Raw genomic sequence first — 13391 nt, 5'->3', positions numbered from 1 at the left:
GATTATATTTAAGATAATATATAAATGGTATATTGTATGAAATAATATTTTAAGTTTTATTGCTTAATATGAAAAATTTTAGCTATTAAATTGTTATTAGATGATTAATGAATTATAAAAAATTGATCTATCATATTAGGATTAGTGATTTGATTTACATTGAATATACATCAGTATTAATTCAAGAATATGCTTTTCGGATTTGTTTAGCAATGGTTGATAATTGCATATTGCTAGTTCCTTCATAAATAGTTCCAATTTTGCAATCTCTAAAATATTTCTCTTGTGGGAAATCTGTTGTGAATCCTACTCCTCCCATAAAATCTATACATTTAGCCGTTACTTTAAGTGCAGTTTCTGGAAGAGTAAACAGATTCATTGGTCAAACAATGAAAGTTTATTTATCATTTAAAAAACAAGCTAGAATGTGATGTAATAACATACCAGATGCAACGAGCTTAGCCATTGCAGCTTCTTTAACAAAGTCTTTCTTAGCTTCAACTAATCTTGCTGCATTATAAACTAATAATCTTGCAGCTTCCAATTCCGTGACAACTTGAGCAATTTGATGTTGCATAGACTAAAAAAAAATTGTGTATAAGTTTCTCAACTGATTAAAATGCAAATTACTGTCAAGTAATTGTTATTTACTTGGAAGGAGAAAATATCGTGACCGAATTGCTTTCGTTCAAGTGTGTAAGGTATAGTAGCATCCAAACAGCCTTGAGCAATTCCAATCATTTGCGCGCCAATACCCACGCGACCTTCATTCAAAAATCCAGCAGCATACTTGTATCCATGTCCAAACTGTCCTAAAATATTACTTTCTGGTACTCTGACGTTCTCAAAGTGGACCATACACGTTCCTGAAGCCTTAATTCCTAATTTATCTTCAGGTTTTGCTACAGAGAGGCCTTCCATTTCTCTATCTACGAAGAATGTTGTAATCCCTCGATATCCCTGTAGAGAGAGAGAAAGTTACTTTGTTTATTTATCAAAAGTCTTTTATTTCTGATGATTAATTGTTCCTATCAAGCCAAGCCTTAAACTTTTTTTCCCCCAAGATTAATTTCGAATCCGATAAGATACTCAATGTCATTAATATTTTGTCAATTATTACATATACTGTCTAAAAAAATCTTTTCTCTTACATCTGAAGGATTAGCATTTGCAAAAACGAGAAACACTCCAGCAATATCTGAGTTTGATATCCACATCTTGGTACCATTAATTACATAATGATTGCCGTCTTTTTTTGCTTGAGTTTTAAGAGAGAATGCATCTGAACCTGATCCAGGTTCCGTTAAACAGAAACTGCCAGCCTGAAATTGGCAAAAAGAATTTTGTTTAAATATTTATTTTGTCTGATATTTTTTTATATGTGAAAAGTCAAAAATTACTCACACACTGTTGAGCTAACTTGGGTAAATACTTGGCCTTTTGTTCCTCTGAACCAACTTTTATGATGAGGGAATTAACTAGAGTATTATGAATATCAACTAAGGCACCAACAGAACCGTCTACTTTCGATAATTCTTCTACTGTTAAGATGGTGCTCATGAAATTAGCATTAGATCCACCATAATCTGCTGGAATTTCCAAACCCATTAGCTGGAAAAATTTACAAATTACAGAATTAATTAAATGGCTTGAAAAGAGTTGGTAATTAAGTTTAATTATTTAATTTCTTACTCCATGTTCAAATAATTGCTTTAATAGTCCATCATCAATTTTTCCTTCTTTCTCCATCTTTTTGACGAGAGGACTAATTTGTTCTTTAGCAAATTTCGCAACTGTATCAATAACAAATAATATTTATGAATAATAATCCATTTTCCTCAATTCATTTATTTCATAATATTTTTTTCATACCAGTTTCTTTCATCATCATTTCGTCCTCAGTAAATTGGGTCAAAGGTCCTGAAGAGTGATTTAATACCACGGAAGAGGCGTGCAATTTTTTTGCTTTTACCCACTCTTGTGGAACCTACATAGATGATTGGCAGTAGAACATAAATCATTGAGTGATGTTTAATGTACCAAAAAAAAAAAGATAAGAAATTTGAATTAATAAAACTAAAATTCAATTCGTAGAAAAAATTCTTTATATGTAGATCAAGCCCAGGTCAACTCGTCAATCAATCCATTTGGAAAGTCGAGATCATAAAGGACAAAGGGAAATAAAAAGAACTTACTTTCTTAAAAATACTCTTGATAGAATTCATGTTAACCACGTTTTTTTATTTAGAAAACAAGTCCTTGAAATTTAGTATCTTGAAGAAATACCACTTTTGATCTTGCTCCTGAGGTGACAAACCACACTAATAATTAATACTCAAGACACCGTCTGCACAGCGACTGATCGACGAGGGCATAAAACTGGTTGTTATATAATAATAAAAACAAGTATCTCAAGTAGCTTGTCCAGCCAACGAATAAGTCAATGTAGCTCTGAAAATTTGCCATGCCATCATTATCATGTAGCTCCCTACCAGCTAGGCCTTATCAAACATTTGTTATCTGAAATGATATATATTCATCAGTAGCCTAGTTGGACTATTAAGTTTCTATTCCTAATTAGATGGTCTTTTATGCTGTTCATCATGCTTTGAGTATATTTTTTTTTCCTTTGAAGTATGAATTAAATAAAGAAATAAAGTATTTCTAAAGGATAATTTGCCAATTTACTGCTGTTGAATTCTTGATTAGTATCAATAAAAAAGGGTTTATCTCTTTCCTTTGTTGCTACAAAGAAACATGTTTTTTCACTGTAAGCAGGCCGGAGGTCATTGATTGAAAGATACATGAATTTTGTAATAATATACAAAATTTGTTCATTCACGCTCAATGAATGATTTGATAATTATATAAACCAGAGCATTTTTATATCAAAGAAATAAATAATAATTTGTAAATAGTTAAAACTAACACAAGGACATGACAAAATTCATTATTTTTTATTTCACTATGATAAATAAATAAATGGTTATATTGTTGTTAAATAGGTGTTTTGTACATAAAATTGTAAAAACATAACGACGAGATTGATTAATAACTTAATTAATTTATCAAGAATAGAAGATAATGAAAAAAACATTCTAATTAGGTCAGAGAGCAAACAATTGAATAATTTTTTTAATTCACTTGATGTGACTTTTAGTCAACCATTTAAATTATGTTAAATTAATAAATAGAGAACATTTCATTCAACTCCATCTTACGTAAATCATTAAAAACATATCAACAAAATTCAAACTGTACCGCTAAAGTGAACACCGCCATGACAGTTTTTATCAGCCAATCGAATTAATTTATTATTCAACCAATCAAGGTTCTCATTTCCGTTGGCTTGGATATCTGCGCAGAACATTCAAATAGGAAATGTAGATGAAATATCTGTTGTTTTTATCCATGTATTGTCTCAAAAAATAATTGATTAAATTAATCGTCTAAAAATATATTTATCTTTTATTAATATAATAAATATCCACAGTTACTAATGCTGTATTTATTACTGAATCATTGAATAAAGTTGCGCATTAAGCTGCGCACAATTCACGAGTTTGATAAGCGAACAACGTCCGATCGATTTGTGTTTTTTTAGGCAGTTGAAAATAAAGGGTTAGTGATGCTATTCAATATGAAAAGAGCAAGTCTGTGATATTAAGATAGCTATTAGCATAATTTCTAAAATAGCCAACGTGTACTTGTATAAATCTATGAGATTAATTGATAAACATAGTGAAGTGACAGTTTAGTGAAGCTTTGATTTAGGAACCCGGTGGGAAGGTGTCCGCCGGAAGGAACGACAGCCGCTCAACCGATACTCGCCAGTCCAACGGTGTTTGGTGTACGAGATAGAGTGTGAGTTGTTAGTGAGGAAGGAAAACCGGTGTCTCTTGACAGGTGAGTCAGTTAAATAAATTGTTTAATCAATCATTTACAATTCATGAGCAAAATTCATTCGTTAGCTTGATTTCTTCTGTCATATCAAACGATCAAGTTATCAAAAAGTGAAAATAGCGAATAAAGGAAGCGAGTGGTGCCTGGAGAGAGTGACGTAGGGCAGAGGGGTGTGTCACTTATTTGTGATAGCATTATTTCTTACCTTTGACGTTAAGTTAACGCAATAAAGTAAATTAGATTTATCGAGAATTAGTAATCAATTATGCAATAGCATTGTTACTTAAATCAATCGATTAATTGAAGATATTATCTCTTTTTTCACGATTCCGCCATTTGCCGCCCTGCTGATTACTCGTTTACGGCCCTGAGGTTTCTGAGTATAATAAACAATTTTTTGCACTTTCGAGTATTGTTTCTTTGAGGCGAAAGTGTTTCTATGTATTATTTATCTTTGTCTATTATTTACTTGTGGTTTGATATTCAATGTAAAAGTCAAATACAGAAAATGAAAGCTTTCTGTTTAGATAAATCTGACGATTAATACTTGGTTATTTATAACCGTCTTCATGGCAGAGTTATCATGGTTTCTTGTCAGTAAACTCGGTCAATCTCAAAGAATAGACGATACTTGTATGATTTATAAGCATGATAGATTTTTATTTTATCTTTAAATATTGTTCTAATTATGAATAACACCAGTTTATATAAGATTATTTGTATAAATACATGGAAATGAAATTACTTAAGATATCTTAAAATCTCTTAAGTAATTAACTTGTTGATAGACTCAATAGATTCTCAGCATTTTTTGTGTATGACGAGAAGTATTAATTGAGTATTATGTCATTGGGTGTTATATTAGGAAAGAAGCATATCGTTTAAAAATGCTTCATTTTCTTCAAGTGAAACTTTAATGTGCCTGGTACCTTTTATGTCAAGTGTAGCTCTCAGAAGCACGTGTTCTTCAGGGCATAGTCACAGGTAGTAAATGTAGTATTTTATTTACTTATTTTATTTAATAACATTTTAATTGTTATCACGAAAAGTGATACACTTTTAATGTTCATTAATAAAATATTTAAAATTAATAATGAAATTTTATTGAATTTTTTAACAATGTGATATAGATAATTTTTATATTTATTCCATTCTGAGTAAATGACAAAAGAATGGAAATAATAAAATAACAAAAAAAGAATAATAAATAATAAATTTTGAGAAAAATTGTAGTAATTTCAAGTTAGATATTTAAAAAATTATTATTAAAAATTGATAAAGTTCCAAGATTATTTTTAAACTATGGCTTATTGAATTTTAAATTTTATTATACTAAGTAAAACACTTGTTTATTTCAATGAATATATACTAAGACCTATTTTTTAATTTGCACTCAAATTATTACACTAAAATAAAACAAATGTTTCATTCATTGGAATAATGACTGAACTCGCCTACGCAGGTTGTTATGTCAGTGTCGATGCATATCATGATGGTCAAGATAGATCACTAGGTAAATTTATTTTAAAATAGATTTATTAGACTTTGATGATTATGAAAAAATTAAATGTCACTTTTTTTTATAGCTATGAATAAATTTCTAGGTTTATTTATTGATAAATAGCAAGAGACAATTGTCTCGTTGCTTAAAGAGTGTAGTTGAATACATAATACACTCACAATTTCTTATAAAATGTGATGTAGTGTAGAAGTAAAGGATTGTGTGGAGAGAAAAGAAAGAGGGGCTTTCCCCTACCCAAACGTAACTTGAAGAGGCGATCGAGAACGACAAACGACCAGACGATTCGAACGGGTGTGTTTCGTGGCGTCTTCTCATCGTGTACATCGCACTAAAATTTATCTGTAAAAAAATATGACTTGACTGACCTTGTGGCTTGTGAAGAAAAAGTTTTAAATTTAAAGGGTTCAAGTGTGTGCGTGTTAAATAAGGAGAGAAAGTATTTGGTTCGATGATTTTAAGGTGTATTAAATTGTGAATTTTTGCTTTTAGTTCAATTTAAAACTTGTCAATACGACAAGTGTTTATTACGTGCCTTTGATATTGTGATTTTCCTTCAAAATTGTCAAACTGGTGAGACTTATTTTTATTTAAAATTACTTTTAGCTTAATCATCTATAAATAATTAAGTTAATCACAAGGTAAACAAGAAATAAATTTGAGAACAAATATTATATTATCTAGTGATATTAGAGAAGCGGTGTCTATCTTATAATCAAGACGCATTGACCAGAAAGTTGGTATATTAATTACAATTATTTCTCACAATCAGGCTTTCAATTAATAATAAAATCGCGTCTCTTTCAATCTCTATAACATGTCATTAATACTTGTTGTGTATAATAATAAGTAGAATTTATTGAAAAATCATAGATACGTGAGTGTAAGAATAAGTAACAACATGCTATTCCACCATTTGTCGACGCCTCGTTATATCGCCGCGTAGGATAATCTCTATGTTTAACCGTGACATCATCAGGACGCGAGCCAGCGGACGAGTGAGTTTACACAGTTCTACGGGCATTAATAAAAATTACATATTTCCCATTCATGCTTAAATTCACTTCTCTCTTCATTCGTCTATTTTAAATACATCAGTAAATAAATTATTTTCATCACCAACTCCTGCTACAAAAAGATCTTATCTACTAAAAGACGTGAATATTCATGTTTACATTACACCACGTAAATATTTATACTAATTAAAATATTCAAAGGTCTAGGGATTTTTTATTTCTATTTCATCAACTTGAAATAATTATATTTTTAATTATTACGTCAATTTGTTTACTTTTTAAATAAGATTATTTTTATTTTCTAATGTGTTTAGACATTAATTGGCCATTGTCAACACTAATGTTTTTTAAAAAAAAACAAAATAATAAGCGTTAGTTATTTTTAGAATTAATCATCATTCACAATAATGACGATCGTCTTATGTCATATATAAAAATCAATATTTAAAATTCAAGACACATGAGTTGAAGGGAGGGAAAAATGGCATTTATAGATGCGTCCCAAATGCTCTAATAGCTGATAGATTGCGTAAGGAGCAGGTATCATTGTCAAAGGGGAATTGGTGTTGTGTGTGTGACCTCGTCTGAGTGCACACCAAGTGCATCCGTTAACTCTCCCTTTACTTTTTATTGCAAACGAGAGGATTCAACCATGACTTGGAGGCATAAAATTTTTTTTTTTTTTTTTGAAATTTTAATTTACAATTTTATTTTATGCATGTCATTAACCAGTAAAAAAATTTCAATTCCACTGGTATTACTTTCACTGAAAACTATTATTTTATTTTTCACTTTTATCGTCCAAATCATCGAAGCTACCACAACAACAACACCACCGGAAGCTTTTAATTCCCAAGAAGCATAATTGAATACATTTTGTAAGACTTATAATGTTTTTGAGGCACTTCCTGGAATAATTGCGTAAAACTAGCGGTTACGTGTGTGAATATTACATTTAAAGCACATTTTAATGTAAGATTTTATGACATATTTAAGATATAATTCATGTTCATTGAGTTCTTTTTTTTCTTACACTAACAGGGTGCATTCACCTTCATGCTACGGTACCTGTATATATATTTATTTCCGGGTATTTTATCGTCGTCCAACTGCCACCAGGTTCTTTTGAACAAAACAGTCAAGTTGTTATACCATAGATAGTCAACTGTGTAAGAATGTCAACTGAGAATTTTTATATTATTTATACAATTGTATAGTAAATAATATATTTCAATATTTCAATTCATTTTTTACTCATCGTTAGATAAAATATTCATTCAAATTAAAATGTCACATGATATACTGCTATTTTTGATTGCAAAAAAAAAATTAACCATTTTATGGTAAATATTAAAATTGTTTGAATAGGTAGAGTGGAAAGTAAATATTTGACATTTAAAATGAATTTAACTGTAAATTTATTTTAAAAATTTTAATGAAGATAAACAATACTTTTTAATATCTGTAATTAATAACTCTAGAACAATTTCTATTGTTTAAAAAAAAATGGGTACCCTTTGTCAGTGATTTTTTCACAAACCCATGATGATATAGAACTGCACGAACGGTTTTGAAAGACACCGTTATGAACCACAGCCAATTAACGCGAATCTAGTCGACTTGAAGCATTCACTGTAGCTACTGTTCTTTCATTCACTCGTACTCGTTTTTATTTAATTACACTACTTATTTTTTAGCAATTAAATCATTATGTTAGGTTACTAAATCATCTATCAGTATATATTTTTCAAATTTACTTCTCATTACAAATACCAACCATGAAGAAAAAACATATTTGATACGCATTCTAATTTAATTGTGTAAGCTTACGTCATCTACACTCTGGGAAAATTATCGAGCAAGGTTATCTGAATATTTTAAAGAACTTTTTGAATATGTCATCATTGTTGGTTTTCGTAGAAGTCGATTGATTTTTATGTAAAGTTTAATTTTATTAGCTTTTTTATAATTGAATTATCAATTAATCCTTAATTGTTTTCATATCAAACTAGTTTTAAAAAATTCTATACCATGATCTATAAATAGTTAACTCTGAACGTGACCCACTCACGTCATTCTATACTCGAGATATTTGATGAAGAGTTTACAAGCTCTGTAAGCTCGACTTAAGTGAAATCCGTTCAGCATCTTTTAGAACATCTTAACTTAAAAAATGAAAAGCTATGAAAAAAGGTGATTTATTAATATTGGAATATTTTTTTATTTTTTATCTTAGATAAGATTGGTTGGAAGCATTTTATTCAATAAACTCATTCAAATGAAAATACCTTGATAAGTCGTTATTACAGCAAGAGAAGATAATACTTATATTTTTAATGATCAAACTATTCCTAGTATTTTGAGTAATGCTATTGAGTGTAATTGGATTAATTGATATTTTTTTATTTCTTGGTATTTAGGGTAAATACCAGAAAATTGTTGTAAATAATAAACAATTGTTTATAGATAAAATTAGATAACATAAAAATAATTATTATCTTTAGTTATGTTAGATAATTTTTTAATGTTTTTTTATCATTGTGGCATCCAGTTTATGTTGGAATTTTATACATGGAACCACTATGTGTAAATATTTATCTAAAGATGATTTAGGGAAATTTTTTAATCATTTTTCCCAAGTTTTGGTGATTAAGATCTGGACCTTAGAGTAGTTGATATTGAGGAAGTTGTTTTAGGATGAAAAATTGAGGGATTTAAAAAGATAAAAAATATTTAACTCTACATTGCATCCAGTTATATATATGATATAAATAATATTACTAAAAAGAGCTTCAAAAAATGTTTAAAAAAATAAAATATCTATTTAAAAGAAAATCCGATAAAATAAAAAAGGTGAATGAGAAATTAAAGGAACAAAAAAAAATCTAATTGAATATTTCATAATCAGCCTTTAAACATCACTTAAGCGTACAATCTATCATCAATTATATCAATTAACTATGTTTTTTTCCTTTAATAACTAGTAATTATGATTTATTCGCAAAAAAAAATTATTTAAAATAACTCAATCAAGATCTATCTTTCCTTATAGAGTTGTAATTTTTATTAAATAAAATTTCTAAATCATGAAATACCACTTTCTTAAATGAATAAATATGATAAATGTTAACACTATTTGTTCTGCGGTGAAATTAAATAGATAACGTAAATGAATTTCTCTGAAAGCACGTGCACATAATGACGCACGCAAGTAAGTTTTGTAAAGAATTTTTTGCTACTTAATGTTTCATCAATAGTCGCGTGTGTCTTTAACATTGATCATTTTTTCTTACCTTTTTTATTTTTACTTATACAATCCTACCATACAACTTACCTCCATTTTCTCTGCAATAATAAGGCTTTTAATGATGTCCATTAAATACAAAAAATCATCATTCTCTCACAACCATAATATTCAATGGCACGATTTAAGCATTATAAAAATTTAATTTTCTCATTTTCCAAATAAAAATTAAAGACTTGAAAAATTATTACGCTACACTAGTTTTTCATTTATGTCTCCAAAAATGATATTACTTTCTTGATAAATTACTAAATAAAACTATTTTTACTTAGAGACAAAAAAATTTTTCTTTCCGTGCATGTACGTGCTAATTAATTATGCTTGAGTTGAATATCATGTATCATAGCTTGATAAAATTTTAATTATCAAATTCTTCAATAAAACAAATGAATTAATTCTCTGAGGATTGTTTTTTTTTTTTGATGGATAAAATACATCACGGAAGACATCACTTTGCTTGATATCACGTCTGTGAGAACTTTGCAACGGTATATGAAAGATAGAAATGAGTGTATATCACAGTCAACATGTTCTTGTCTAACTAGTACTTCCAATAAACGTTTGAGATGTTTCCATTATTCTGAAGATATATATTTTTTTTTGTTTTCATTTGTTTTCTTCAACTTTTGCAAGACATATCAATCTTTGTTTCCATGTCTTACAATCGTCTCGTCATTTTTTCATCGCCAGACGATCCTGCTCGTTAATTGGGACGTGAAGCAACTTCAGTCTCAAGAACTTTTACGCCACAAACTACTACGATCGATACTTTCCGACTGGCTGCGGTTAGAAATCCGTTATATTTCTCCTCAGCTTTCATTGGTTTTCTCTTCTGTCTCATATTCATAAGAATTGCATTCTGTTTGATTTCTTTTATTTACAATTCGTTGAAAAATAAGACGATGATTGTGAGATTTTATAAGTTTTCTAAGAACTTTGCAAGTATTGAATAGAAAAGATGAAAGAAGCTTTTATAGATTATATCTCATTTTAAATTCATATGAGTTGTAAATAGAAGACCTGAAAGCTCGCGTGCCACCTGACGTTTAAGGGATTATTTCCATCCGCGAACAATGACCTCCTTGCAGTCATACAGCAATAAAGCAATCATACTTTCTGCACTTGTAAGCCACATGATTATCATACGTGATTGGAGAATGGCTAGAAGTTTAGGATGGATTCTGAATTTAAATATTGATTTTTAAGTTGACTGCTTAAGAGCAGAAATATTTTAAGAAAATAAATTATTTAATCAATTATTTTAATTTAATTGTTGAACTTAACTCAGGAAATAGATTTAAATTCAATTAAAATGATTGCATTAAAAATAAATAAGTTTTTTAAAGTATTGTAATTATATATTATTGAAAATATTTAAATAAAAAAGATAAATAAACGCAATCGTTATTTGTTAAGAGGAATTTTAGATGTCAAGCAAAAAGAAATGAAGTTAACTGTACACAGGTTTATACATAAATTTAATAGTATACCATAATAGAGAAAAAAATGGCTATTTGAAAATAAATAGTTCTGAAAAATGTATAAAGAACAGCTATTACAGCTCAAAATCACCGTAAAGTTATTCATACGATGAAAAAAGTCAAGCTTTTACATCTAATTTTTATTAAATTCACTGGACTTTGATGGTGTCTGGTAGGGAAATAAGGATAAGCAGAGAAACTAGGAATAACGTAAGTTGAGATATGATATGTACATGATGTTGAGAACATGATTAGGTTTATCTGTGAAATCTCATGCAGCTGTTGCAATTCAACCTTCTCATCATCTTCCATTCGTTTCCGTAAGATACAAAAGGTCAAGTTTCTCATACTAGTATATTTATTATATAAATTTTTATTTTTTTTTTTATTTATAATCACATCTTTTTTTTGGAGTATAGAGTGTAGATAACGATCAAGAGCAGTGTTTTCAAATTTTAAGGGATTTCTTTGTTATCTTTTTTATCTTTCCACGCATTAGTTTCGCTTAATTCTTTTGTCAACTGTCATAGTTCAGATGTTGGGCCATTTAAAATCGGATTTTTTTTTCTTGAATATTTCTACTTGATTTACTCTTCTTGCATTTCAAGCATTCTCTATTTCCGTCGTTCTAAATAAATCCCTACTGAGATCATGAAAAATAAAATACTTGGCGACAGCTTTAAAAGGTTAACGAACTTTTCTATTTTCAATCATTTGCCATTTTTTATTGGGTTAAAGATTCAAGCGAAATATTCGTTATTTTTAGCAAAAAAAAAATAATTTTTGGAGCATGTATTAATCATGATATGAAACTGGAAACTAAAAAATTGGAAATGTTTTGTTTTTAGAAGCAATAGAGATGTTGGAAAACAAATAATTTATATATTGAAACAAATAATGTTTATTTAATTGATAAAAATAATTTGGAATATTTGTAATGAAATATTATTTCGAATAAGACAACCCATAGATAACTTTATTCAAAATAATCAAACACAATAAAAATGTATTTTATTTAATGAATTATTTTTTATTATTTTAAATAGCCATTAAAACTGACTCTATGAAAATGTTATCATGTTAATTCCAAAAAATATTTTGATTTTATTAGTTGTGTAGGTAAATTAAATTAATTACTAATAATAATATTATTTAAACAAAACAATACAAAAGGAATTGATTAACAATTAAAATTCAATTATTGAGCTTTAATATCATTTTCAATTAGTAAATCTCATTGAAACACCACAGTTAATAAAAAATATTACTTAATTATAAACAAATAAATTAGTAGACTGAATGAGCTTTATTAAAATAAATTTTAAAAAGCAATTTATTAATGAAATTAATTTTTTTATGTACAAAGTATCAATTAAAAATTATCTTTTTAATTTTTTAAATTAATTAATTCAATTCTATATCTAAATTAATAATAATAAAAAAATTCATGTAATTTATTTTTCATTAATTTTATTAGAAAAAATAATCAATAAAATTTTAATTTAAAAGTTAATTCAGTTTAACCGACTTATGATTGTATAGCTGACAGGTCACTCGATCAAGGTAAACACTCTGATTTACATAATAGTCAGTGTCGGTCCCATTGAGCTTTTCATCGCACTAGAGGTGTGAATTTTCATTCTCCATGTCAAGAACACCAACAAAAAGGTCTTTTTGTCTAGCTTCCTCTCTATCAACTCCAAAAAAAAAAAAAACTCCGTACATTTTTAAACAAAAAATCTAAAAAAATGAACGTTATCATGCTTTCTGAATAGATTTCCTGTCATAAATGAATCAGACTATTCTCCAGCTCATGATAACGTCCTAGATTTCTTTCCTCTAAAAACATTCATCACGATAATGAGTAATTATAAAATAATAAAAAATTAAAATGCACTTTCTCTCATTATTCTTGATCTTGACGTGCTGAAAAACGGTAGTTACATTTGCAGACATCTCGACGTTGAACCTTGGCGATCAATACGTCTATGTCCCGGCAAACTGACGCCAGAACGCAACCATATAACCCCTGGGCGAAAGCGTCCAGGTTGGAGTAGTGTATACAGGAGTGCAAATTTAGCTGAATATTCTCGGCCAGGGACTGTTCAATTCAGGAAGCCACGAATTCGGGTTAATCACTCTTTTCCGGTATGCTGTCATCGTACTCT

At 28.6% G+C, this 13391-nt stretch overlaps 2 protein-coding genes across 14 annotated transcripts in view; one reads left to right on the top strand and one right to left on the bottom strand.

Moving 5' to 3' along the window:
* Positions 1–11: 11 nt before the first annotated feature.
* On the bottom strand, positions 12–2457 carry LOC118067727 (short/branched chain specific acyl-CoA dehydrogenase, mitochondrial). The gene is made up of 8 exons (XM_035084641.1): positions 2196–2457; positions 1873–1987; positions 1693–1793; positions 1405–1611; positions 1152–1322; positions 652–960; positions 445–580; positions 12–357 (listed from the first exon to the last, which is right to left on the bottom strand). The coding sequence occupies exons 1-8, from the start codon at positions 2223–2225 to the stop codon at positions 182–184; spliced, it is 1245 nt and encodes a 414-aa protein (XP_034940532.1). The 5' UTR covers positions 2226–2457; the 3' UTR covers positions 12–181.
* Positions 2458–3558: 1101 nt separating this feature from the next.
* hts (adducin 1-like protein hts) overlaps positions 3559–13391 on the top strand; it is a 28580-nt gene continuing 18747 nt past the window's right edge. For 3 of the 13 annotated variants that reach the window (XM_035084638.1, XM_035084637.1, XM_035084635.1), the window contains exon 1: positions 3575–3906. The gene's annotated coding sequence lies outside the window, so the exon portion shown is untranslated. Of the gene's footprint in view, positions 3907–5683; positions 5838–5914; positions 5996–13391 lie in introns of those variants that run through there. The other 10 variants (XM_035084639.1, XM_035084640.1, XM_035084636.1 and 7 more) reach the window with 6 other exon arrangements.

Source organism: Chelonus insularis, unplaced genomic scaffold, assembly GCF_013357705.1.
Source record: "Chelonus insularis isolate UGA/USDA-ARS -01 unplaced genomic scaffold, ASM1335770v1 contig_397_pilon, whole genome shotgun sequence".
NCBI lineage: Eukaryota > Metazoa > Arthropoda > Insecta > Hymenoptera > Braconidae > Chelonus > Chelonus insularis.
Note: the sequence above shows the minus strand (reverse complement) of the source record. Positions and strands in the feature narration are given on the sequence as shown.